The 27110-nt window shown below is 36.7% G+C and overlaps 2 protein-coding genes across 6 annotated transcripts in view; one reads left to right on the top strand and one right to left on the bottom strand.

Moving 5' to 3' along the window:
* Positions 1 to 2125: 2125 nt before the first annotated feature.
* On the bottom strand, positions 2126 to 4230 carry Mettl18 (methyltransferase 18, RPL3 N3(tau)-histidine). The gene is made up of 2 exons (XM_034513211.2): positions 4058 to 4230; positions 2126 to 3449 (listed from the first exon to the last, which is right to left on the bottom strand). Exon 2 carries the CDS (start codon positions 3260 to 3262, stop codon positions 2168 to 2170), a length of 1095 nt encoding a protein of 364 aa, XP_034369102.1. The 5' UTR covers positions 3263 to 3449; positions 4058 to 4230; the 3' UTR covers positions 2126 to 2167.
* A 98-nt stretch (positions 4231 to 4328) lies between these two features.
* Positions 4329 to 27110, top strand: part of Firrm (FIGNL1 interacting regulator of recombination and mitosis) — a 41441-nt gene continuing 18659 nt past the window's right edge. Inside the window, exons 1-12 of one of the 5 annotated variants that reach the window (XM_076941503.1) lie at positions 4332 to 4522; positions 8311 to 8350; positions 9269 to 9357; positions 11358 to 11462; positions 12257 to 12397; positions 13082 to 13244; positions 15041 to 15125; positions 16818 to 16956; positions 19527 to 19607; positions 21060 to 21124; positions 25929 to 26055; positions 26325 to 26439. In XM_076941503.1, coding sequence (XP_076797618.1) covers positions 4412 to 4522; positions 8311 to 8350; positions 9269 to 9357; positions 11358 to 11462; positions 12257 to 12397; positions 13082 to 13244; positions 15041 to 15125; positions 16818 to 16956; positions 19527 to 19607; positions 21060 to 21124; positions 25929 to 26055; positions 26325 to 26435 — 1257 coding nt within the window. In that variant the 5' untranslated portion in view covers positions 4332 to 4411 and the 3' untranslated portion in view covers positions 26436 to 26439. Of the gene's footprint in view, positions 4523 to 6713; positions 6833 to 8310; positions 8351 to 9268; positions 9358 to 11357; positions 11463 to 12256; positions 12398 to 13081; positions 13245 to 15040; positions 15126 to 16817; positions 16957 to 19526; positions 19608 to 21059; positions 21125 to 25928; positions 26078 to 26324; positions 26440 to 27110 lie in introns of those variants that run through there. The other 4 variants (XM_034513023.2, XM_076941502.1, XM_076941500.1 and 1 more) reach the window with 4 other exon arrangements.

Below are 27110 nucleotides of genomic sequence, written 5' to 3'. Positions count from 1 at the left end.
CCACGTGGATAATCATTAGGTTGTTTTGTTCTGTGAAACTTGTATAAATAAAGAAGCACCTGGCAGCTGGTCAGAGCAGCAGAAACTACCCGATGTTGAGTCAGAGCTACAGAAGAGGCCTGATTGCTAGCAAGTCAAAGGTGCAAAATTCCCCTGACCATCTCCTCACACTCTCCTCTCCCCAACTCCTTATCTCACCTGCAGGGCTGCCCTGTCAGAAAGAACCCTCTCTCTCTTCTCTGTGCTGTGGAAGGCCCCCAGCAATAAAACAATTGGGGAAACATAAATGATTTACATATACATACATATAATTTGTAAGAAGGTATGTTTGCCATTACTGAATAAAAGTATCAAGATTTACAATCATAACAGGCACTGATAGGTTGTTATAGCTATTACATGCTGAAAACTGAAGAGTTTTCAGAACTTAAGATTCTGAATCAAAGACAGGTTACTTATGGCCCTTGCGTATAAACCCAACACTAAGGAGGTTGAGGCAGGGGCACTACTGTGAATTAAAAGTCAGCTTGTCCAAGTCAGTTGATTGCTAGTCTGTGCTAAATACAAGACCTACCCCTACACACAAAATAAATAAAACATTATGACTTAAGGTAAAAAGTTTGAGTAGAAACAATTTAAGTGAGTCTCAACTTACCTATAAAGTGAAGGTAGCTATTATAACCTAATCTACTAGCGTTATAAGTATTAAATAATATTATGTAACTCTTATCAGCTGTGTATATAATAAATGCTGCAAACATGTTAGTTTTCACAACTGGGAATAACAAATCGTTATTAAACAGGGAATGACATACAAGATTATAATTAAGTAAAATATTATATAAAAATGGTATGTCATCAGGGTTCAAATAGATATCACATTAAGTCCAAGATATAGTGTGATTTAGGGTCCTCCAAGAAAGAAAATATTAGGTAACATGCCAGCATTACCAGACTGGCTCTGAGGCACCTATTCCCAAGTAATGACTAGAGACTTTTTATTATTATGAAAGTATGGTCTTAGCTGGTTTGTTCCCAACTAGCTCATATAACTTAAATTAACCTGTCTATACTAACCTATGTTCTGCCACATGGCCCATTACCATTACTCGGCACTAGCATCTGTTTCTTTTTTCTTGTATGGCTGGTGAATGCCTCGCACCAGATTCTTTCCTAGAGTTCCTTTCTCTGCTAGAAGTGAAGAGTATCCTCTCCTGCCTATCATTCAGCTATTTATTAAAACACTCAGAAGGTGCCTTAGGCAGGTGAGGGAGGGCAGAGGCACACCTTCACACAGTGTACAAAAAGATTATCCCAACACAGTGTACAAAAAGAGTATCCCAACACAGCAGATCTCAATTTTGGAAGACATATGAAAATATTCATGCCAGACCCAACCAAAGCAGCACATTTCCATCCTCCCTTTCTGTCTTGAGGATCTTCCAGCCCAGAATCTGACATTGTCCTTCCCTTCTTTTCCTACTATCAAGGTCCCAGGGTCTCATACTTGGCTTACAGTGGTGAGAGATTAACTTCTAGTACTGTTCTTTCCATTACCACCGGCCCACTTTTAGTTGTTTTTGAGGTTTTGGGATGGAACCTAGGGTCTCCTGCGTGCTAGCAAATGCTCTGCCACCAAACTGCATCCCCAGCCACTTTCACACTCTGTAACAGAGTCTTGTTTGTTCATCTTAATGCAAACCCAACTGCCTAGCATGCTAACACTTTGGCATAACGCAAACCAATAAAACTCTTCTGAGTTAACAAAGGCCTTTGACTGAAAGCTTGAGGTTAGTAGTATTCAGGGATGCAAGTCCTTAGCAATCTAGCCAGGCACTTCAGGGAGACAAGAAACTAACAAAAGAGAGATTCATAAGCTTGGTAAGAAATGGGAGTATTCCCTGGGTCCATATTTATAGGGTGTCGGAGATTGTAGAAAGATCAAATAGGATGAAGATGGAGAAAGAACTTTCACACAAAGTGACTCAGGGAAACTTGTAGTTTTACATAGAAAACTCGAGGCTACTAATACCATACTTGGCTTATTATTTCAATAAGCAAAACCATACAAACCCTAATTTCAGAAAAAAAAAAACAGTAAAAAAGAAATTGAACAGTCACAAGCTCTAGGGTATACTTTTTATTTCATTATGCCATTTAGTGCATATTAACTGGGGCACTTAAAAGTCATTTCCATCAGAAACCTCTTGAGACCTTCATCAATTACTTCAAGTGTTCGAGTCTCAAATACACCCTTTTCTTCTACAAACTTCTGGAAGAGATGAACACCACCACCAACACCAAAATAATGTGCTTTACTGGCCAGAATCACCCGGCCATTCCTACTCAAGAGTCTGAGGAATGTTTCATGTAAAGTGCTGTAATAATCTGGATTATAAATGGTTTCTGAAGTGAGAATGAGGTCATATTTCACAAACAGGTTTTCACTTAATACAAGCTTACAAAACTCAGCCCACTCCCCAGAGAACAACCGACATTTACATATTTCTTGGCCTACTTCTGACTTCCTTTGTCTTTTCCCATCTGGCTCATTTATGTCATTGCTGTCATCTTGCAAAGGGACATTAGCAACTACATTAGGTAAGGTCACTTCATCAATCACCAAACTGTTATAATCTTGGAAATGAACTTCTCTAGCCCCTCCTTTGGACGCAGTTATCCCAAGCAACCCAGACCCACAGCCAAGATCCAACACTTTCTGCCCAGCAAACTTCACTTTGGCTTTTGTGAAGTAAGTCAAGAGATCAAAGGTACATTCCCAGATTTTTAAGCCTCCTTCATAAACACCTGGAATCAGATCAGAATGAGAGGAAAAGCTTTTTGACACTATGTTTTCTCCAGGGAATTTCTCCTTCAAAGAGATGGTTTTCACTACTGCTGTGTTAACATGCTTGGGTACTGGCAACGTTTCCAAAACCTTATTTTCTAAGAGTTGATTAAAATCTTTAGGTATCGAATGTTCTTTAGCAGGTTTCAAGGAGGGCGGTTTTTCACATGCTTCTGGGTCAGCTGACTTGTCAGCAGTACTGGGTGGGCTGTCAGTGTCTTCAGAGGAAGCTGCGTTTCCCAGTGAGGAGCATCTCCACAAGTGATCCTGAGGCAAGCCCAGCAGTTCTGTAGATTGCTTTTTGTCCTCCTTTCCTTTCTGACTTTTAAAGACACAAGTTCCATCATTAAGTGATGTTAATTTATTTTCCAGATCTTCTTCTATACTAAAATTGAATTGAAAGGCCATCCTCATATATGCACACAGTTTTTATCAAAGGATGATGCTTCAACTTCTAGAAAGAAATTAATGGCACAACTGACTACACAGTCAGTTAGTTCTGTTAGGCCCAATGTCTGTTAGCTACTTATACACCACCAGATGTATTTCAAGGGGGTTCCAAAGACATTTCAGATACCTCTGCTCCTTTTTCAATTCAGTCCTGGAAAGGGAGGGGAGAAAAAGAAAATGATTTTTTAAAAAAGGTGTGTGTGTGTGTGTGTGTGTGTGTGTGATTTAGGAAAATGCATAGATGACGTAAGTATTCAAAAGTAGAGAATAAGACATAAAAACAAATAAAAGAACAGCTATAGCAGCAACCACCTTCACCAGAACAATAAAACCCAAGATTTTTAGACAGGACAGCCTAGCTACTTGGTCTTTTAGCTGCCTTGTGCCAGACATACTCACACCCTAAATTTCTGACACATCTTCATCCCTGCCTCGCAAAAACAGTTTAAGGTCTTATTTGGGTAAGTGGAGCATCCATTTTCAAACACTCACTGGTGCGAGCTGGGGTGTGCAAACTCATCCAAACGGTACATTTATGTGTATGCAGTTTTAAACCTCATGTGACTGGAGGGAGGAATAAAGACTAGGAGATAGAAAGTATAATCAGTTGTATAGAAACATTTCCGGCAGTATGCCAGACTATAACACTCGTTTTAATTTGCATTTTTTCTGGACCGTGTGGTCTTTGTTCACTTGGCAGGAGCTGTATACAAACGGAAGCACGCGCGCCAGTAAAATCATTCCTACTCTCGAACGCACCTCACAGTGGAGTAGTCAGTCAATCCTGGCTACAGCCCAGGTCACCCTTCAGATTACGCGTAGTCTCAAAGTCCCCCGGGACTGAGGATATCAAACCTGAGGATTTCTTGTCTCAGCACTGTAAAGTCAGACGCCAGGAACTCCACACGGAACTCCGGGAGGAGATCGCCTTCAGCCCACGGTGAACACCAGTGAGATGAGTCCTCCAACAGCTAGAGAAGGCTCCAACACTTGGGGGCGAGAGTCCTCCTCTCTATGGTTTGGTGTGGGCGGAGCTCTCTCAAAGCCTGCTGGGACGGCGTTCTAAGCTTTGGCGGGAGTCGTGAGGATTCGTTCGTCTTTGGGGGAGAAAGAATGTCGCAGGGCGATGCTGTGGTGGTGAGCGGCGTCTCTCTGGAGGAACTCAGTAGCTGGACGGAGGAGATGTGCCGTCGGGAGCTGCCTTCGGTGCTGCCCGGGCTCCTCATATCCTTGGAGGGCGCTGAGGGGGGTGTGTCGCCTGCTCCTGGGTTGTTTCCCTGACGCGGGCGGTCTGTAGCTGGGACTCGAACCCTCTTTTCCGAGGTGACAGTGACGGCCGTGGGTTGAGGCGTAGGCGCGCCTGGCATTGTCGGAAGATTGCGACTGGAGCTTTTGAAGATGATTGGTGCTCTCATGCCTTACTTAAATTTATTTCTCTGTCCTTAACCCACCCCCACCCCCGCAGGCCGCACTAAGTTTGGGAGATGCCAGCGCTGGTGCTTAGCGTCTGGATGAAGCGTGAGAACTGAAGGATGTAGTTTTAGTTATTCTGTGGTACCACATCTTCAAAGGATGTTCTGTAAACAAAAATGCATTCCCCTTTCGAACCTGTTTCCCTTTTAAGTTACAAGGCGTTGCTTCAGATATTGACTTTAATCGAGTTGCAATTGTGTAGAGTCAGGTGCAAAGAATAATTAGTGTAATGCTTTTGTGTTTGTAACTGGAAGTCGACCCCCTTTATGTTAAAAGGTGATTTTAGTTTTATATCTTTGATTCTACCTTCTATATAAAATTACATACACACAGAAATAGACACGCACCTCTCCGAAAACTAAAAAGACCATTACCTAGTGGATGTTCAAACCCTGCACAAATGATGTTTCACGGTCAGTATAACTTAGGTATTTCTATCACATTGAAGGCATTCCTTAGACATGAGCAAAATCCATCGTGGTGCTAATGCCCAGTTTTTTCTTACTCCATGTATGGATATGGAATTATTATTATTATTATTTTTGTTGGTTTTTCAAGACAGGGTTTCTCTGTGTAGTCCTGGCTGTCCTGGAACTTACTTTGTAGACCAGGCTGGCCTTGAACTCAGAAATCCGCCTGCCTCTGCCTCCCAAGTTATTTTATTTTTTAGATAGAGTCTTGCTAAGTAACCCTGGCTGGCCTGGTACTAGCTACACAAAACAGGCTAGTCTTGGGTTTGCAACAGTCCTGAGTCTGCAGTGCTGGAATTTTTGTGTGCCACTTAGAAGGGTTATTTTTATGGAATTTCCTTCTGGAAATAGCTGTTTTCCTACACAAAAGATGTTTATGTAATGAGTGTCTCAGACTGCTAGGCTTAGAAGGAATGAAGATACACATTATTTTACCCTCTTCTCAATATTACAGGTACCATCACTACATTTATTTATTTATTATTTTGGAGTTTTTCGAGACAGGGTTTCTCTGTGTAGTCCTGGCTATCCTGGAACTCACTCTGTAGACCAGGCTGGCCTCGAACTCAGAAATCCGCCTGCCTCTGCCTCCCAAGTGCTGGGATTAAAGGCGTGTGCCACCACTGTCCGGATGCATCACTACCTTTAAGGTAATATTTTTACCTTATCTTGCTACCTACTGAAAACTCAGATCTCATTTCCAGGTTTTCTTCTGTAAGTAAACCTTGAACATTCTTTTTAATAACCAGCAAATTGTTATTTCTGATTCTAATTTACTCCTTGAATATACCTGTTCCCCACTGTGATTCTAATCTTTACAAGCTGTACTAGGAATATTTTTCTTGTTTCTATACAGTTCTTCTATAATCCATTCTTAACAAAGTTCAGAGAAAAAAAAAAAAAAAAAACTCACCTTTTTTCTCCTATTCAGTATGTGGCTTAATTTTAAGAACACAGTCTGAATTTGTCCTCAAGGATTTCTGTACTTTGAACCTGGCTCATCCTTCATAACTAACCAGCTACGTTCAGTCCACAAATACATCAAGCTGACCTACTTCAGGGTCTTTGTTCTTAGCACAGTTTGTTCTCCAGCCTTTTTGACATCTCATTTGGGTCTTCCTCAGAGTTACCTTCTTAGAGGAGCCTTTTTCACAGCCCCTCAATCTTAAGTAGTTCCTGAAACCTAACTTTTTTAGGGTTTTGATTGTTTCATTAAAACACTATGATTAAAATCATCTTGGGGAAGAAAAGGGTTTATTTCAGCTTGAGGTTCCATATCATAGTCCATTATCAAAGGAAGTCAGGACAGGAACTCAAGCAGAACAGAGACCTGTGGAGGAGGATTGCTTACTGGCTTGTCTTGCTTTCTTACAGCAACCAACAACACCAACCCAGTCAGTACTGCCCAAAGTGAGCTAGGCTCTTCCACATCAATCACCAAGAAAATGCACTTCAAGTGATCAAAGCCCACATGAACTCACAGAGACGGAAACAGCAAGCACAGCATACACAGGAACTATACCAAATTCTTTGTGCATATATTACAGCTTTCAGCTTAATATTTTTATGGGACTCCAGAGTGTGTGAACAAGTAGGTCTGATTCTTATGCTTTCTCTTGGGCTCTTTTCCTTCTGTTGGCTTGCCTTGTCCAACTTTGCTGTTTTTTATTTTATTGTAATTTATTTTACATTTTCTTATCTCTTAACCTCGATCTTTTCTAATTGAGACAAAAAGGAAGGATCCTGATGGAAGAGGTGGTGGGGAGGATCGTGGAGGAGTAGAGGGAGGGGAAGCTAATCAGGATATATTGTTTGAGAGAAGAATATTTTCAGTTAAAGAGCGGGGAATGCAATACAGACTTATCTATAGGCAAATTTTATGGAGGCATTTTCTCAAGAGTCCCTTCATCCAAATGACTAGCTTGTGTTAATTTGACATAAAACTGACCAGCACACTACTCTATTACATTTATAGAGTTGTTTACAGTTTTCTGGAGACCTTTTGATTCCTAAAAGAACTTATTTGCCTATCTCCCTTTTTTTTCACTGTACTATCAAGTACAGAGGCAGGAGTTTGGTTTTATCCTTACCACTGAGAATAGTAACTGGTACATAATGTGTTCAGTAAAAATGCCTGGGTATCTTAAGTAGTTTTCAAGCATGTTAGTATTTACTTTGATACTGTACAACAAATGGAAGGAAAGTACAATAGATTACAATCTTATCACATAAAATTAGTTTTATATTTTTCATCTTATATATTGTCCAGCCTGAATATTTTCATGCTAATAACAATGGTGAAGTAGCAAGCTTTCTGAATTTAAACTGGAATTGGTCCAGTTGACAGATTCTACACTCCTGAACTGAAAAAAATTGAATTTCTTCATTTGATTGCAGTTATAAAATATGCAGAGTAAAAGTTTAGAAGAGAAATTTTTGTGATATTTATGAATACCCATTTTCTTGATATTGTACAAGGGTTCTTAACTTACCTTTGCAATAAAATATTTCTCATAAGTCTCAGCAATACATAAGTATAATTTATACTATGTTTATAATCTCTTCTATTGGATATATAGTTGGTCGTAACAACTTGCAAACTCCTCTCTATGCAGAAGATTTTCACTTGGTAAGAGGTGTGTAAGTAACATGCAAGTTAATGTAGATACAAATAGAAGTGAAAAAGTATTTCATGACTACACTGAGTTTGACAGTTCCTTAACTCTAAGTAATTAAAAAAAAAATTTCCTGCCGGGCAGTGGTAGCACATGCCTTTATTTAGTCCCAGCACTTGGGAGGCAGAGGCAGGCGGATTTCTGAGTTTGAGGCCAGCCTGGTCTACAGAGTGAGTTCCAGGACAGCCAGGGCTATACAGAGAAACCCTGTCTCAAAAAACCAAAAAAAAAAAATTTCCTTAAAATATTTTTACAAAATCTTTGTTCACCTGTTAAATGTTAAGTTTTCAAAAGTAAAAGAAAGACAGTAATTTGGGCATAATTTCGGTCTCTTAGGGATTATGGGTAAATTTTAAGCACTCTTTTTGAATTTATTCCTTAATTTATATTTTACTCTATATATCAGCGTTCTGAAAGTTGGATTGAACATATCCGTAAGTAGAATTTTTTGTATATATGATATTGTACATACGTATGCCAGTAGACTTTACAGATTTATATTACCTTCAGCTTTAATCTTCTCTTTATTGTAACTTCTGTAACTTCCTGTTACTTAAAATGAGCCAATCCCTTCCAATCATAGTGTTTTTAAGTTTTAAATCCAATTTTTGATAATGTATAGCACAATAAAAATTTCAGTGTTATGCTGTGATAGGACCAAGATTAAGATTGTGTATTGTCATACCATGGCAGTCTGCCATAACATTCAGCTTCTTAACATGTTTAATGTCATTTAGAAAATAGTCTCAAGTTAGGAAAAAAAATAGCTCACTGTCTGGACTCTAGATCTAGATGGTGACAAATTTGTTTGGAAAAGGGTTACTCTCATTTTCATCTGTTTTCATAAGACTACCTTACAAGAAATGATGATCGTTTCCTGATGTCTGTGCATGGCATATGTGTCTGCACTCACACACACAAACATGTACACAGACCAAGGAACATTCAGAGAAAAGTTATGATGGGAACTGTCATTTCATTCCTTGTATTTCTGGTACCCACCTATGAGTCATTGTGTGTGCCTGTTTATATAATTGTTAAAGTTGGAATTTTTACCATCTTAGAAATTTACATTTTTTAAAACCTGTATTTTAATTGTGGTAGATCCTGTTGAGTAGGTGTATCCATACTCATTAAACTTATTTAGCTTGCTTTTAGTTTCTGTTTTTGTTTTCTTTCTTTCTTTTTATTTTTTCGATTATACTTTTTATATTGAAGTGCTTAATAGTTTCTCTGTGGAATATGGTATTACGCCTTTAACACTTTTACTTACATAGTCTCCTATTTGATGGACAGTGACTTACTGACTGACATGACATGATAGTTTTACAAAATGTTATCTCGCTTTATAGGAATTTTGAAAATCATTGTTGAAATGTTTTTGCCTCATATGAACCACCTGACACTGGAAGAGACTTTGTTTTCCCAAGTTTTCCCAAAGGTACAGTTTTGATGTTAATTTACACACCATATTAAAATCTAGTCTCAACTTTATATAATATATATATAATTTCTAATTTTCTTGGCTCTTATTTTTCTAGTATATCAAATATACTTAAGTACAAATAAGTAGTAAAAATAGTTCAACCTTTGCACTACTTTGAGATATTCTTCATAGAATAGGGGTATATTACAACTAGGCTGCTTGTATATAAAGCTGTTCTGTAGTGTAGCAGCTCATTGTGGAGTTTGGGACCAGATAACTGAGTAGCTACATAAATCTAGATGCATGATGTTTTTATTCGTGAGTTCACTACTATAAAGTGGTTCTTATGTTTAAAAAGGACAGCTAGTCAAAATATAAGTGAGTACTGCCTGGGAAGATGGCACACACCTTTAATCCCAGCAGTTGGGAGGCAGAGGTAGATAGATCTGAGTTCAAGATCAGCCTGATCTACATAGACTGTTGCAGGACAGCCAGGGCTACATAGAAAGACCCTGTCTCAAAAAATAAAAACAAACGAGGTATATAAAAGACTTAATTGAAGATTCAGTATACATTCATTGCCACCAAGAAATTTGGTTGATTAAAGTTGTTGTCTTTTATTTTACAGACTAGTACTTGCATTTGTTACCCCAATTGAACTTTGAATGAGTTTTTCTATTTATATTATTAAATATATTTGACACCACAGAAATCAGAAGCAAAGCAAGCTCAAGGCTTTCTTTTCGAGTCTGTATTGTAGAAATACTTTTTATGTTTACTTTTAAATTAGGAACAGTAAGTAACTCTGACAGTGGATAGGTTTTACTAATGACCAATCAGATCATTCCTTTTTTAACCATTCATTTACATCCCAGTCTCCCTTCCCAGAGTTCTTCACCCCATCCTCTCTGAGAGAGTGCTCTTCACTCCCCCTCGCCCCACATCCCCCTTCCCTGGGGCATCAAGTCTCTACAGGATTAGGCTCATCCTCTTCCACTGAGGCCAGACAAGGCAGTCCTCTGCTTCATATGGGGCCTGGTACTGGCCCTTTATATTCTTTGGTTGGTGGATTAGTCTTGGGGAGCTTCCAGGGACCTGGGTTAGTTGAGACTGTTGGTCTTCCTATGGGGTTGTCTCCTTCAGCTCTTTCAGTCTCTGGAGTCCCTGACCTCAGTTCAATGGTTAGCTGTAAGTATCTGCATCTGTTTTGGTCAGCTGCTGGTAGGGCCTCTCCAGTCTGCAAGTACAACATAGCATCAGTAATAGTGTCAGGGTTTGGTGCCTGCCCATGGGATGGATTCCAAGTTGGACCAGTCACTGGATGGCCTTTCCTTCAGTCTCTGATTCACTTTTGTCTCTGCATTTCTTTTAGACAGGAACAATTCTGGCTCAAAAATTTTGAAGGTGCTGGTCTAACTGGCTGTCTGCATATATAAGAATGCAAATTGATCTTATTTATCATCTTGCGCAAAGTTTAAGTCCAAATGGATCAAGGAACTCAACATAAAACCAGATACACTAAATCTAGTAGAAGAGAAAGTGGGAACTAGCCTGGAACACATTGGTACAGGGAAAATTTTCTGAACAGAACTCCAATGGCTCAGGCTCTAAAATCAACAGTTGATTAATGGAACCTCATGAAACTGAAAAGCTTATGTAAGGCAAAGGACACTTGTCAAAAATACAAAATGATAACGTACAGATTGGGAAAAGATCTTCACTAACCCTACATCTGATAGAAGGCTAATATCCAAAATGTGTAAAGAACTCAAGGAGTTAGACCCCCCAAAACTCAGATAATTCAACTAAAAAATGGGGTACAGAGCTAAACAGAGAATTCATAGCAGAGGAATCTTGAATAGCTGAGAAGCACTTAAAGAAATGTTCAGTATCCTTAGTTATCAGGGAAATGCAAATAATCAGATCATTCTGATGTCTTTCTTTTTCCTTCAATGGTAAGTCTTTTTCTAGTGATTTTTTATTACTCTTGTTTATAAGCTGATTTGTTTTCACAGACTATAAAATTGTTTGATGGCATGATATGTGAATTAACCAGTGATGCCAGAGAACTCTCCAGCCAAAATTTAGAAATCCAGGTTACCATAAGAAACATTTTACAAGTAAGTGAGTGTATTAGAAAGAGAATGGAGCTGGGTGTGTCACATTCTTAAGGCAAAAGATACTTGAGATCAAGAGCAGACTGGGTTATACAGTGAGCTCCTGTCTCAAGAACAGAAAAAAGTGATAGGTGTGTGTGTGTGTGTCTGTCTGTCTGTCTGTCTGTCTGTGTCTGTGTGTCTATACACATATATAAAATATTTTATATTTTGGTAGCAGGAGTGTTACCTCATGCATGCATGTTGTACTTGGGAGTTTGAAACTGAAAGAGTACTATGAGTCGAGGCCAGTCAGGGTTAGAGAGTGAAATCTTGAAACAAAATGACGCAGGGCGGTGGTGGCGCATACCTTTAATCCCAGCACTTGGGAGGCAGAGGCAGGCGGATTTCTGAGTTCGAGGCCAGCCTGGTCTACTGAGTGAGTTCCAGGACAGCCAAGGCTACACAGAGAAACCCTGTCTCGAAAAACCAAAAAAAAAAAGAAAGAAAGAAACAAAATGACAAGCCATACTTTCTTTATGAAATGCAGAGTGCTGGAATTAAATTTATGGACTTAAATACATATATAAATTCTGAATTTTTTATATAATTTTATGTTAGGTATCTTAGAAGACAGATCAAGATAGCACTCTAAACTGGGTCATGATTCTAAGTAGTGTTTTGATAGAGTGAAGGCCACTGAAAAGAAAGAGACACTGTTTTCTCAGTGCTGTGGGTCCAGCAGTTAGAATGTTGTCTAATTCCTTTGATGCATATACAAAAATATATATCTTCAGTCAATTTTCCCTTCTTTACAGACAATGGTGCAGTTTGTAGGAGCTCTTACAGGATGTGTTCATCATGTCTGTGCCACACAGGAATCCATCTTTCTAGGAAATATTCATAGTCTTCTCTCATTCATCCTGCATGTAATTAAAAGTACATTTGTACACTGTAAGGTGAGTAATGGTAGAGTTTAGATAGCCTGGAATCAGTAGGAATATGTGTATGTCTGTATGTGTATATATCACCTTTTATTTTTTGTTAGCAGGGGTGGTACCTCACACATGCATGTTGTACTTGGGAGATTGAAGCTGAAAGAGTACTATGAATTGAGGGCTAAATAGTGTTTATGCATAAGATTTACATTTTAGTTGATGTTACTGAAATAGGCTTTTCTTTGGCGAGAAGACACACTGTTTCATGGGTGACTAAAAAGTGGCTCTTTTAAATTGTATTTCCCCTTCCTAAAGAAAAAAAAAAGGTAAATATTTGTGTTTAACCATAGGAATCTTGAAATTATTGTGTTAAATAGCAGAAGGAGGTTACTTAATTCATTCCATCTTAACATTCCTTAGGCAGCCTTAAAGCTTTAAGCTTAGAGTTGATAGGACACAGGCCGTTTTGCTATCAATGTTTTGTTGGTTAAGTGACAAATTGCTCATTAACTAGTCTTGTGTGTGGTGATGGAGTACAAAAATATGCACTTTTTACATTCTATATCAAAGTAGATTCAATCAGTGTGATTCTGTCAAAACATTAAACTTAGGATCTCAGTCTCTGATAGTATAGATTAAAGAAGATGTGAATTCTGAGCTGTGTGTGATCTAATTGTTTCTCTCGTTTTTATACTTTGTGATCAGAATAGCGAATCTGTGTATTCTGGGCGCTTACACCTAGTGTCAGACCTTCTCCAGATCCTTTTCAAGGAGGCCTATTCTCTCCAGAAGCAGCTGATGGAACTTCTGGACATGGTTTGCCTGAGTCCTTCAGAAGATGAAAATAACATTTTGATAATGGTAGAAGGTGAGCAAAGAATTGTTGATTGCAATAGGATGCAAAATGGTTATAGTTAATTAATCAGTTACATCATCAAGGTAATGTTTCTAATGATACATGCTCTCTTGCTTATGTATAAAAGTAACATAAATCTTCCTAGATACATTTTCAGTTTATTAAATTTGTAAAATCAGTTTTTATACTTTATTATAGTTCTAAATATCCAAGTAAAATATATAGTAGATAATTTCCACACAGTAGATGTAGCAAATAAAGAATGTATGTAACTATACCCTTTAAGCTATTCTATATTCTGAGAAAACCTTTAGATTTTACTTCTTAATCCATAGCAAGAAGAAAGAGAAAAAAGAAAAAGGGAGTTTAAATTTCTTTCTGTAATTTTATGTGAATGTGTGGGCTTATGAATGTATATACGTATACCCAGACACATTTATTATAATGATACCCATTTTACATATATTACTCTTATTTTTTGGTTTTTTTTTTTTGGGGGGGGGGGTTGGGAAATAAGCCCAAGGCTTTAAACTCCTATTTTGTTCTACAGACTTGCTCATTTAATTATTAGCCAGGTGTTATGACACAGGCCTGCACAACACCAGGGAAGCTGAAGCAGGAGGGCTTGCAAGTTCTAGGTGAATCCTGAGACACACAGTAAGCCCTGTCTCATAAATATAACATAAAACAGAGTTACTGATTATAACCTACATCATTGATTTCATCACTCATTATGATCTTAAAAATAATGCAATAATGTAGGCAAGCCAAGATTATATTCCTGACGTTAGTGTAAAGAGAATAGGTTGTTTTTGTGCACTTACAAAGTACCTTTTGCTCTGTAAGTAACCTACCTAAAAATCTTTTTGTTTAAAATAATGTTTTGTTTCTTTGTTTGTTTTTGTTGTTGTTTTTCAAGACAGGGTTTCTCTTTGTAGCCCTGGCTGTCCAAGAACTCACTCTGTAGACCAGGCTGGCCTCGAACTCAAAAATCTGCCTGCCTCTGCCTCCCAAGTGCTGGGATTAAAGGCGTGTGCCACCACTGCCCGGAGCTAAAATAATGTTTATTTATTCACAATTCCATGTGCTTACAACTTAGGCTGGCATTATCTGTAGTAATTTTCTATGCATCTGGCTCATTTTTGTATTTGCAGCTAAGAAGTTCACTCACTTCTGGCTGTTTGCAGAAGCCTGTGTGTGAGAATGCCATATGCATTTTAACCTAGGCTCAATCATTATTACAGCCGGCTTTAGGGCTCCTAAGAATAACGGAGGACAAGTTCCAGCACACCAAATCTTGGCTCGCTTTGCTTTGATTTTTCTTTTATTGGTCAAGTCATAGACCTATACCTGGAGGCAATGTGACTGCAGGAAAGGGAGTTGGAACCAGTTTTACAAATTAGCTAATGCAACCAGAAGTGTAAATTGGTTGCAGTGCTTCTTAGGTTTTCCTAGCAGTGTCATTTTTTAAAATTAGTATTGAGTCTGTAGACTATTTGAACTTTATTAGAACAGAACTTTTATTCTACTGAACATTTTATAATAGGATATAACTTTTATTCAACTGAACTTTTTTGGTTATAATTGTCATTGGGAAGATGTAAATTGCAAAATAAATATTTCATTATTTTTGAAACCTTATAAGTATGAAATTTAGTTTTAGTAATTTTTTGACCCAGTTATTTTCAAACTAGTACATACATGAATTCAATCATATATTGAGATATTCATTTGATCCATTTGAATATAAGAGAATGTCATTTCATATAACATTTGATTTTCTTGAGTTGTTTTATCCTTTTTTGTAGTTATTCATTCATTATTGGATATCTGCTCTGTTATCTCCAGTATGGACCAAGCATTTCATGCCAATACTTGGAAGTTTATTATTAAGTAAGTTTGTTAGTTTTTTCATATTATATTTTCTATATTCTAGTTCTAAATAGTTAATGGTTTTTAGATTACATATTTGTTTCTTTTTGTGTTTTGTTTTTTTTTGAGACAGGGTTTCTCTGTGTAGCCCTGGAACTCACTCTGTAGACCAGGCTGGCCTTAAACTCAGAAATCCGCCTGCCTCTGCTTTAAAAGTGCTGGGACTAAAGGCATGTGCCACTACTGCCCGGCTACATTACATATTTGAAAAAATTTATGTGGTTGTATAAAACACTCAAGGTTCTGCTGCGTGATAATCCAGATATTATGCATATAGCTCAAACCAAACTGAACTCCTTTATACAGCTCTCTTAAAAACAAACAAACAATGACAAACCCCCCTAGAGTTGTGGCTAGTTAGCTGATATTATTGAAATAATGGACCATGAACCAGAATATGCCTGCATCATGTGCCCACTGCTGCTGTTGTTAGATAATTACTAATATCAAACATGGCATTTCTGAGCTCACAAGTTAGGAACTGTATTTGGAGCGAACAGTAATCTCTGTTATATACACTTGAGTTGTTCAACCCTAATTTTACTTATCAAATAATTTGAACTTAAGTTGAAGCCTTATAAGAGTTAATATGAAGAGTGCCTATAGTAGCTACTAGATGCTGAGGAGTGAGAAGAGATGTCCTTGGCTATAGGAATAAGAAGCCACTTTGTTAATTTTGTGTAATGTATGAAAAGTCAGTGTAACCCATTCAAGTTAAATTTTTTTCTTATTCCCTCAAGATATTAACTTGACAAAAAAGGGATACAGTTTCCCCTGAGAGCCATAGTATGTACACCCGAGTAGTTTTTGGGCTATTTGGTTAATTTTTATTAACCTTAGTTTGTTCATCTTAAAATAGGTGAATGATAACATTGTCTTGATAATGTTGCACTAAATATTAAGTTCCTTGTTGTGAATTGCTGAATCTTCACATGAACCTTGTGGATGCTCCGTGAATTAGCCACATGGCCACCCTCACCCCACCAAACCAGCATTGTTGTCATACGTCCTCCACTCTTGGTCCTTTCCAGTTACTCTGTTCAGAGTGATGCATTTAAAATTTAAACTGAATCACACTCAACTTCTTAACAGTTCCCACTGTTGAGCGTAGAACGTAATAGCTAAAGCCTTTCTAGACACTTCTTCCTTCTCCAGCCCCTCTGCTACTGTTGTCTTTCTGCTCTCAGTTCTTCAGACAGAGGAAGTTGCCTGGTCCCAGGCCTTCCACAGCTTGCCCTTCTGCAGAGGCTGTTTCTCTTTCCTGCTTATCCTTAGTTCCAAGGCGCACCATTAATATTCATAGTGCATAGACCTTCTCTGCTTAGCATTAATCACAACTAATTATTCTGTTCTGATGGTTACTTAAGACACATTAGACTATATATTCTATACAGATAGGACAAAAGTTATGTTCATTTGATTTATTTTTTAATCTTCAAGACCTAGCAGATTTCTTGGCAAGTAGAAATTCAGTTAATATTTTAACAAAGACAGAAATTTAGCCTCTAACTTCAAAGGTAAAGTTGACACCTCTTAATTGTACCATGTTTAATATAATACATGGTGTTGTTAAAATGTTCTATGGGCCTGAATTCTTTGATGTGATCACTTGTCACTTCTGGTGATTTTATTTATCTTTTTTTTTATCCTTAGGCAGAGCCTCAAACACCAGTCGGTTATAAAGAGCCAGTTGAAACACAAAGAGATAATTTCTAGAGCATGTGAAGACATTCTTTTCTCCTTTCATTCTTGTTTACAGTTAGCTGAGCAGATAACACAGCCAACTGCACAGGTAATGTAGTCCGATGACATTACAAAGGAGAGATATTATTTTGGCACTTATTGAATCTATTATTTTTTAAAGATTTTATTTATTTCATATATGTGGTCATACTGTGAGTCTTCAGCGCCCACTGGCCAATTACTGTAGCCAAACTGACAAGCTCCAAGTTTAGTGAGAGATCCCGTGTCAAAAAATAAAGGTGGAGAGAGAGGAAGATACCTGTCATCTCACATATGCACATATTAGTGCACATGTGTGTGCACCTCCCCTGCCCCATACATGTAATTCTTATTTAGGTTGATACAGTGCTTCCTTGGGGTAAGGGATCTAGCCCAGGGTGTCTTCAAACTTAATCCTTCCTTTTCCATTTAAGTGCTGGCCTCCATATATTACTTATTAAACTTTTGTATTATTTAGAAAATAAGCACATACTCTGGTATCTGTAGTCTCCACTTAAAGTTTATTTTCAGTTACATTTTGACTTTACTGTATTTAAAGAAAGGAAATATGATAACTCATTTTAAAACTCAAAAAAAAAAAAAAAAAAAAAAAAAAAAAAACCAGGATTTCCTGGCTTATATTTCCTACTTATTTTAACAAGTAAATCATGTAGGAATCTGAATGTATTTATATTATTTACTCGTGTGTGTGTGTGTTTTTTTTAAGATACTGAAATAAAAGCTATAGATCTAATACATGCTACTTAGTAATGAAACAAAAATAAGGCTTCAGCCAGTTTGGATGATTTTTCTCTTGTACTCACAGATAAGCACTAGGGGAATGTTAAACACATGGGTGAGTCCTTTAAACAAAAGAACACATAACCTGTTGTTGCCCAAAGGCTGGGAGTGGACCTGGTTAATAGCCTGGTCTTTTCTGCTCTGTGTAGGCCTGATCCCCCCTCCTCCACCCAGACCCTTATCATAAACTTGCTTTTCTCAGTCTATAGAACCCATTTTTATGGAAAGGGTCACAGATACTATTTAAGGAGTTTCCATGTAGTTACATGGATCTTTTTATTTCGCTTACTTTGTTCTTCAAAGGGATTTATAAGTTAAATATCACCAGGAACAGTTTCTCCAAATTGTGCTGTGATTAAAGATGCCTAAAGTCGACTACTCAGGGTCAGACTTCCAAAGTTTGTATCAACACTGGCTACTTAGTTATGTTGAACTGAACTGCCTTTTTGACACCCATAGTTGCAGAGACCCCAGCAGGGGAGAACAGGCTGGGTATGTTTTGCTTCACCCTGGTGGTGCCAGGTTGCTAAGGGAATCTGTGCTGATAATAAAAGTGGACATTAGTGTAGATTTGTCTTTAATCTCTGTTCTTAAAAAAATATTACTCTGGGGGAGTAGTGGGGCATGCATTATGCATGCATTGTGTGTGTGTGTGTGTGTGTGTGTGTGTGTGTGTGTGTTTGTATGTCAGAGGACAATCATGGAGTTGGTTCTCTCCTACTTTTATATATATTCTGGGGACTGAACTCATCTTGAGGCTTATGTGGCAAGCACCTTTATCTGCTGATCATCTCTCCAGCTTTTATTCTTTGTATAACAGTTCATGTTAATAATATAAAAGAATTCCATTTAGAGTCTTTACTGCAGAAACTGTTTCTGTTTGTAGTGAAAGTCAGATGTAAATGGATTATCCCATTAATAGATAACTCAGATTTTGATTAGATTAAATTAGGATTTTGTCATATTAGGGAAAGAACCAAACATAGTCAGCTAACATTAATCTTAAGATAGGTCATTTTCCTGTGAAATAATTCTCAAAATTAAGGATAATTTGTTTGACTTAACTTTATGGTGCTAAATTAGAATTCTTTATCCATGCTTAGACTTTTTGTGTCATGACAATGCATTTGCCCTGTTTTTCATACTATATTACATTACCATTAGTATTTTTATTTGCTCTGTGTTATGGATGCTTGGGTCACTTCAGTTAAAAAACATTGTATTACCTAATTGATGCTATATTTTGATACTATATAGATCTAGAAAATTGATAGTCAAAATATTTTAACAGCTAAATCTCCTGATATGAGTGAACAGCATTGTTTTATGCTTCCACCACAGTTAGAGAATGTCCTGATTACCTCACCTTTCTCCCCAGCTCATGAATACAATGTAGCATGTCTTTTTAAGCTTTGTGTCAAGTAGCCTCAGTCCTCCTCATCCCATAAGATAGAGAATTAGGGTATAGTTTTTCAGTGTTAGTCATGGGTAGTTGTATTCTCTATGCTCCCCATTGGCTTTTTTTTTCTTTTTACCATTTCCACATCAGTCACCTTCATCTTTTGATTAATTTGATCCCCATATAGTAAAGAACTATAATAAGTTATTTAAATTTCACTTTCAAACCAGTAAGATTATAAGTTACAATTCCTATTTAATAATGCAGAATTTAATCTGTAAAATATCTCTTGTTAACTGGTAGGAACAAAAAATACAGAGAATAAACATACTTTCATGGAAAATTCTAAAATCCCTTTGTTTACTAAGTTGTTTTACAAAATTATGATTCATTTACAGGTTCAGCTAATTTTACATTATATTTATTTCCTTTTGGAACAGAATAATGCTGACTACAGATTATTTCAGAAAACACTGAAATTGTGTCGTTTCTTTGCTAACTCCCTTTTGCACTACACTAAGGTAAGGCTGTTTTTATAATACAAATATGTGAAATGCTAAATTTTAGATTGTCCTTTTGTGTATGGCAGGGTGGGCTTCCATGTGTGTGCACATGTGGTGGTCAGTAGTTGACATGGAATGTGTTTTCTGTTTCTCTCCACCTTGTATGAGGCAGAGTCTCTCACTGAACATATAGCTTGCTATTTTTGGTATCTTGCTAGTGAGCTCCTGGAATTTGCCTATCTCTACCTCCCAGTGCTGGGGTTACAGCATGCTGTGCCAGGACTGCCACAGTTCCTTTGAATGTACTTTTGAAGTTGATTTTGAATTTCTTATGGTTTAATATTATTTATGTTTCTACTGTATTACTTATATTGTTAGCATCATCATTGGTATTTTAATTTTCTGAAAATTATTTCTATAAGCTAAACAATTTATATAAACCAAAGTCAATTTGAAGAAAATAAGTTAATTTATATTTAAATACTATTTACAAGTTATTTCTACCAGATTTCTGAGTTAATTTCAACTTCAAATGTTTACACCCTTCACATGTGTATGCGCGTGAACACACACACACACACACACACACATACATTCAGACTCACTTTGGGTATTCTTGGAATAATTATGATATTTGAAGTTATGAGAATAAGATAAATAAGTTATCTAAGATTGTTTGGAAAGATGAGCAAATAATGAAAGGAGTTTTATTATTAACAGATGTTAGTGATTTTTAAAAAACTGTTACCCAAGTTTTTATATATATATATATATTTATTTTATTATTATTATTTTTTTTTTTTTGGTTTTTCGAGACAGGGTTTCTCCGTGTAGCCCTGGCTAACCTGGAACTCACTCTGTAGACCAGGCTGGCCTGGAACTCAGAAATTCGCCTGCCTCTGCCTCCCATGTGCTGGGATTATAGGCGTGCGCCACCACCGCAATTTAATTTTATTCTTTGATGGTTTCATACATGTGCATAATGCATTCTGCTCATTTTCACTCTCCATTAATTTTTCTTATCCTCCTCCCACGCCTTTTCTGCAGAACTTCTTCCTAAGTCCCCTCCCACATTGATGTCTGTCTTTTTTTTTTTTAAAGATTTGAGATATTTTTTTTCTCCTCTAACTTCTCTCTCTTCCTATATCCCTGGCCACCCAACTTTATGATCTTTCTCTCTCTCTCAAAAACAAAATAAAACAAGAACAAAACAAAACAACAACAACAAAAAAAACAAACAATGCCAAAACTAGACAGAAGAGATGGGCCTCTCAGTAAGTGGCAGCTGCTAATTGCCGGTGATGGTGGCTCTAACAGGCAAGTCTGAATGCATAGCCTCATGCTCTCTCATGTAAGCTTTTTATATTTGAATGTGGCATGTCCAAGTTTTTATTCTGTATGTTATCTGTGGGGGTATGAATTAGAAAGTCATGTGACAATAAAAGATGAGTAGAATTTTTTTAATTTTAGGAATTTCTTCCTTTCCTGTCTGATTCTTGCTGTATTTTGCACCAGCTTTATCTTCAGATATACAGGTAAAAGGGAATAATATTTTATGGTTACTAAAGTGTAACAGTGGTACTCACTTCATGTAAACATAAATGCTTATCTTAAGTAAAATATTAGAATGAAAATTTTAAAAATATTTCAGTAAAGTTTTACTTGCTTGTTGAAAATACTGGAGATGGATACTTTTGAAGGATACAGTCCATGTGACCTTTACTTGTTTTTAACTAGATCTTTAAAGTGACTAATAAATAAATGGTATGGTGATAAATACCAAAGCGTTTGTATATGAGTGAAATGCACATGCACACACAAAAATAATTACATGTATATTGTATTTATACATTTTGTGTCAGCATAGTTCTGTTTTGATGGATCTAGAAATTTATATGGAATTATAAAGTTAATTTATAGAGGTTTTAGCAGCAGATAGAACACAATAGACAAGGTAAATAGTAAATTAAAATCAAGCAGAGTTGCAAAGACTGAACAGATTATTAAGGGCATGTAAAATAATCTGATACACATATTAGTGTAGATTCATAAGAAGAGAGAATACAGTCTTTTTAAAAATTGACATAATGCCTAAACGTTTTTATTTTGTTTGTTTTGTTATTAGCTTTGTATAGGTTAATGCCATGAAGTGATACTCTTTTATTTGTGGAGTTTATCTCAGTAATGAGAAAAATTCATGTTTTAGATGTGGTATTTTAAACTTTATTCTCTAAGTTTTTACTAGGAATATCTCTGAGGAAGAATCACAGAATCAGATAGACAATGATAGACAGAAAGAAATTGCTGAGACTCAGAAAGAGTTAATAGAAGGGTATGGAATAATAGAAGAGCCTTTCCTCATAATATCTAAGTTAGTTTTATGAGCTTGTTTTGGAGTATGCACATGCAATGACATTTGTCTGCCTGCCTGCCTGCCTGCCTGCCTGTGTGTGTCTGGAGTTCAGAGGGCAATTTGCAGAGTTTTCTCTTCCACCATATGGTCTTGGGGATCAAATGCAGGTTCTTGGTCCCAGATGCAGGTACCTTTATCCACTAAGCCATGTTGTTGGCCATAAAGTTTTATTGTAGCTTCAGTATAAAACAAAGCATAGTTCTGTGTAAGTTGAAGAATTTTTTGCAGCTGTTAGTTTTGTTTTCTCATTTGGAAGTTGAGGTAATAACAGCATCTGCTTCGGTGGTTTTGTTTTGATTATGGTTACTTGTACAAAGTGCCTGATGTGGTACACTCAGTTTCTTACCTCACTGGAACTTATTAAGAATTGTCTGTGTGAAGTCACCAAGAACCTGTATCCACCCGATTTCCTCATTTTTATTCAGCTGGTTTTAGGAAGCTAGAACACTCAAGGAATAAGAGTAACAGTCAACCTTTCATATTGGACAAGTATGTTGTCATGATTTTGGTTTTACTAATTTTTATTACACTTTTATGAAGTTTAAATCAGAATTGTAAACTATCTCAAAAAAAAAAAGTCTTTAGTTAAGGGTTACTCTCATTGATAGTTAAAGTTAACTTAATAGAGTTTTAAATTAACACCAGAACCTGATATCTGTCAGTTCATTGTCCAACAGTCCCAACCTTTTTTATCCCTGGCACTTGTTCCTTGATGTTTATAATTATTTTTGCCACTGAGAGAAAATGGAAGCAGTTAGAAGAGAGCTTGTATATACTTTTTTTTTTTTTTTAATACCTGTGCTTCGGCCCATATAGTCCCTCACTGCCCGAGGGACTAATTCTACATGTGCCTGAGACTAGCCTCTTTGTTCTCTGGATGTAATTCTTTTATATGTTCAGGCAACTCTTGAAGATAGTCCCTTTCTTTTATAACATCAACCTGCCCTCTCTGCTGGGTAATTTTCATAAGTATATAGCACATGGTACTGTTTTCTCTATTTCAGTACAAAACAATCTCTCAATTCTACATCTTTTTCTAGATATGCTCTCGTTTCTCATTATATACCAATCTTCAAATGACTTCTTCAGAGAACTTCCTGTTCATTTTCTGTAGAAGAATTTTAATCCAGCAACATGGCTGCTCTGATCTTGGTCTGTGTGACAGCTGGAATGTAACATGCCCTTAGTACACATCTTTAATCTCTCTGGCTGTAATTATTTAGTACTTACACACCATTAATCCCAAACAATGACATCTAATTGAAGGGCAGACAAAATGATGAATCAGAGAAATATTTGACAAAATGAGAGATAGGATACACACAACTCTCCATGCCCAGCTCTCCATGCCCAACTCTGAGGAGAAAAGCTATTTGTTTTTTTAAGAGTGTTCAGGAAGACAGAGTCAGTCTGCTGTCAGTCGAGAGTCAGTGCAGTGGTTTAATCCATTATTTGGGAGTCATTGCAGTAAGTGCCATGCAGTGGAGTTGAGTTCGTTCATTAGTTTATGCTGGTCAGTGCAGGTCAGTAGAGGTACTTGTAGCCAGAGAATAAGGAGCCAGAAGATTAGAACAAATGGCAGAGTTAGTTTGAGGCCAAGTAGAGAAGCTGAGAGAAGACAGATTGAATCAGTCAACTTGGAGAAGAGCTTGAGCCAGAACAGCTGAGTTGAATCAGCCAGCCAGAGTTCAGAAAGAACTAGAAGAGGTGAACTTCAGTAGTAAACCTCTGAGACAACAATTCAGGTGAATAAAAGTAACATTTACAATTTTCATTGATTATTTTTTTCTTTATAACATTTAGCTCTGCTATGTTAGAGTAGACCTCACAATTCATGAGGAATATATTAAAAAACCTACAGTTGTTACAGAAAGATAAGTGGTACTGGTTTCTTTTCTATGTTTTCTCATACATACATATTATACATAATTTTAATAGGGTTTGTATGTAATAAAAGCAAACCATTATTTTAACGCGCCCCCCTGAGCCTTGCATCCGTGGGGAAGAAAGCACGAGACGCAGAGATCAGGTAGTTACTGCAAAACGAGGCTTTTTAATCTGTCTCACACACGTGGGGAAACGCGGAGAGGCGCGGAAGGGGAGAGCTGAGGAAGGGGTCCGGCTTAAGTACAGTCTAGAGTGACGTATTCACTTCTGATTGGCTGTTCGCTCACCACCCAATATTATGCCTCGGGATTGGCAGTGACTTTGGCACGCCTATCAGCCTAGCAACTGCGCAGATAATTGTTTACATCTGGAGAAGACACGCGGCCAGCGCCATCTTGGAAATGCAAATGTATAGCCACTGCTAACAACGGCTTCCTACACATTATAATAGTATATTGTGAGAATTATGTGAATTGGTCTGTTTGTCCATAAATATTTTACTTTACTATAGCTACCCTTTTGATATGAGACGAGTGAGGTGAGGTAAATGACAGAATCGTTGTGATGTGGCTTTAGGCTGCTATGTAAAAGCATCTTGAAAACTCGTACTACCATATATCAGCAGTGGAGCTGACAACTGAGAAGACGCCTAGTGAGCCATGAATGGCTAATATACACAACAGAGCTATACTGGATAAGGGGATATTTCATCACAGTTGGGGTGGATCAGGACAGTGTGAAATTTTATCATGTCACTAAGAATAGCACACAACTCAGGAATTGTTTTTGTTTTGTTTTGTTTTTTCCTGTGTGTTTTTCATTTAGTGTTTTTTAGACAGTTGATTTCAGGAAACTAAAATCATATATACAGGGAGACTGCTGTACAAGTTTACTTTTTTACTTACTGTCCCCTTTCATTGAAATGTAAACCATGTACAGGGCAGTGCTTTTTATATTCTGTTTAGTATTACAATAGTACTCTCCTCAAATAGTGCATTCTGCTACATAGACATTTAAACATTTGTGAAATACTGTACAAAAACATCATTTGATGGAAAAAGAAAATATTTACTCAGTAATTGTAGTTCATGTCTATTTAATTTCATTACCTTTATTTTATTCATTCATTACTTATTCATCTTAACAACCAAACATCTTGTTACATGTCACAGAGGAAGGAATACAGGATTAAGGAGGTCAATTGAACAGAGTGACACAGATAATTGGCTATAAGTGAAAAGTGCTTGACTTTATTCACACTAGAAAGAATTCAGATATTTGTTGGGTGCATCCTTTTAAATGTTATCTGTTAGACAGTGCTTATAATTGTCACATTTTTACCATAATTAGTATCAAGTAATTGCAAAAATGTTGAAATTTCATTTCATATGGGTTTTAGTTGAAGTTTAGTTTAAACTCTATTACTGAGATATTTCTAGAAAAGTCTTTTTAAATTCCTTTAGTTGCATATTGTTTCTTTCTTAAAAAGCATTAGCTTCTAAGAAACACCATTAATTTATAGTAAATTCAGCATTTACTAATCTTAAAACAACTATTTTACCTTATATTTATTTTAATTAAATTAATTTATTCACTTTTGTTTATTTGATGTAGAGTTTATACTCAGAGTCTTCCTGCCTTGGCCTCCTGAATGTTGAGATTACAAGTGTGAGCTATTAAAAGCAACTTTCCATAGAAGTAACTAAGCCAGAATTTATCACATCTTTTTACATAGATTTACTAGTTGATTTGTTATTTATGTTTATGTTGTTTTCTAGGATACCACCAAATGGTATTAAAATATTTCAAAATAGTACTAGATTTCTCTAGGAAATATTTTCTGTATAGAATTATAGGTGTTATTTAGTTTCTAGATCTTTGTATCTTTCTGTTATCAATTCAGTACTTTGAGTTTTTTCCTATAAAATATGTACTTCACTCTTTTATGCTTTTGTTTACTACTGTGACATGAGCTTGTAATACATCTATGTAAATCTAGAAGATGGCTATTGAATCCATAAGGTTTTTCATCTTTGCAGCAAGTTTCCTCCAAGCCTATATGCTGCCAAGATTTCCAAAGTACAGCAGGAAGAAATAGCAGGCACTTTCCTCGTGGTACTGGACCCACTCATCAGTCAGCTGCTCAAATCTCAGCCTTTTTTGCAGGTAGTTTTGGCTCGTACACTTGGTAAGCTTCAAAACATTTAAATCATCTCCTTTATTATGGCATGTCAGACACAATTATTTCCCTTTAAGCAGTCACTATTTTGTGTTACAAATTTTATTTAAAATTTATTGTACTTTTATTGAAACATTGTTATTAAGTCATATATCTACTTTCTCTATATAAAACTATCAAATTTCTGCTGAAAATATTTTGGATATGTTGTTTACCAGTTTGTTTTAAGTTAACGTATGGCTTCCTTACCGAAAAGACCTGCCCTGTGAACTGCAGCTCCCACAAGTGTTATTCCTGGTTGTTGTCATGGATAAGCTGCCCTCTCAGCCGGAGGATGTGCAGACCCTGTGGTGCAAAGAAACTATAACTAGGTAACATTTTGTTTATGTCTAATCATATTACCAGTGGCTTAGGAGTCTCTAACATTTGAAATGGAAGTGAATTTAACTTTTACCCTGCCATGGTGTGTGCCTGTAATTCCTCCACTGCAGGAAGAGGTATAAAAAGAGGTGTGATGATTATTGTACAGTGAGTATCTCCTGGGAAACATCACTTGTCTTCACCCTCTTTCCCAGCACTAATCGTTTAGGCACTAATTTGTACTACATCGATTATTGCTATGCTTCTAATTCTTTATCCTTCCTCGTGGGTGGTCTGGTTAGTCTATTTTTGTAAACTGGGATGACCAAGAAATAAAGTAATCTTCAAACTTGTAAATTTTGCAACCTGTTTGATCAACTTTGATACCCTATTTTATTTAATAAAAATGTATACGATATTTTTGTTACTTGAGAATTTCATACATGCATTTAATATATTTTGATCATATTTACCCTCAAGTCTCACCCATAAATTTCCCTACCTCCCCACTCATTGTCAACTTTGTGTCCTCATGTATTTTTATAACCCACTAAATCCAGTTTATGCTATCCATATCCTCTTGGGTGTGTGGCCATCAAGTGGAATATGATTGACTTAACCAGGAACCACACTTTTAAAGAAAACTGACTCTCCCTCTGTCAGAAGGCATCTACTATCAGTA

The sequence above is a fragment of the Arvicanthis niloticus genome, chromosome 10, assembly GCF_011762505.2.
Source record: "Arvicanthis niloticus isolate mArvNil1 chromosome 10, mArvNil1.pat.X, whole genome shotgun sequence".
In the NCBI taxonomy this organism is placed as follows: domain Eukaryota; kingdom Metazoa; phylum Chordata; class Mammalia; order Rodentia; family Muridae; genus Arvicanthis; species Arvicanthis niloticus.
The sequence above is the reverse complement of the archived record's forward strand: the minus strand, read 5'-3'. Positions and strand labels throughout refer to the sequence as shown.

What these genes read in the sequence shown, in the direction of transcription:
- Mettl18 (XM_034513211.2), bottom strand. Translation starts at nt 3,262, where the DNA reads ATGAGGATGGCCTTTCAATTCAATTTTAGTATAGAAGAAGATCTGGAA.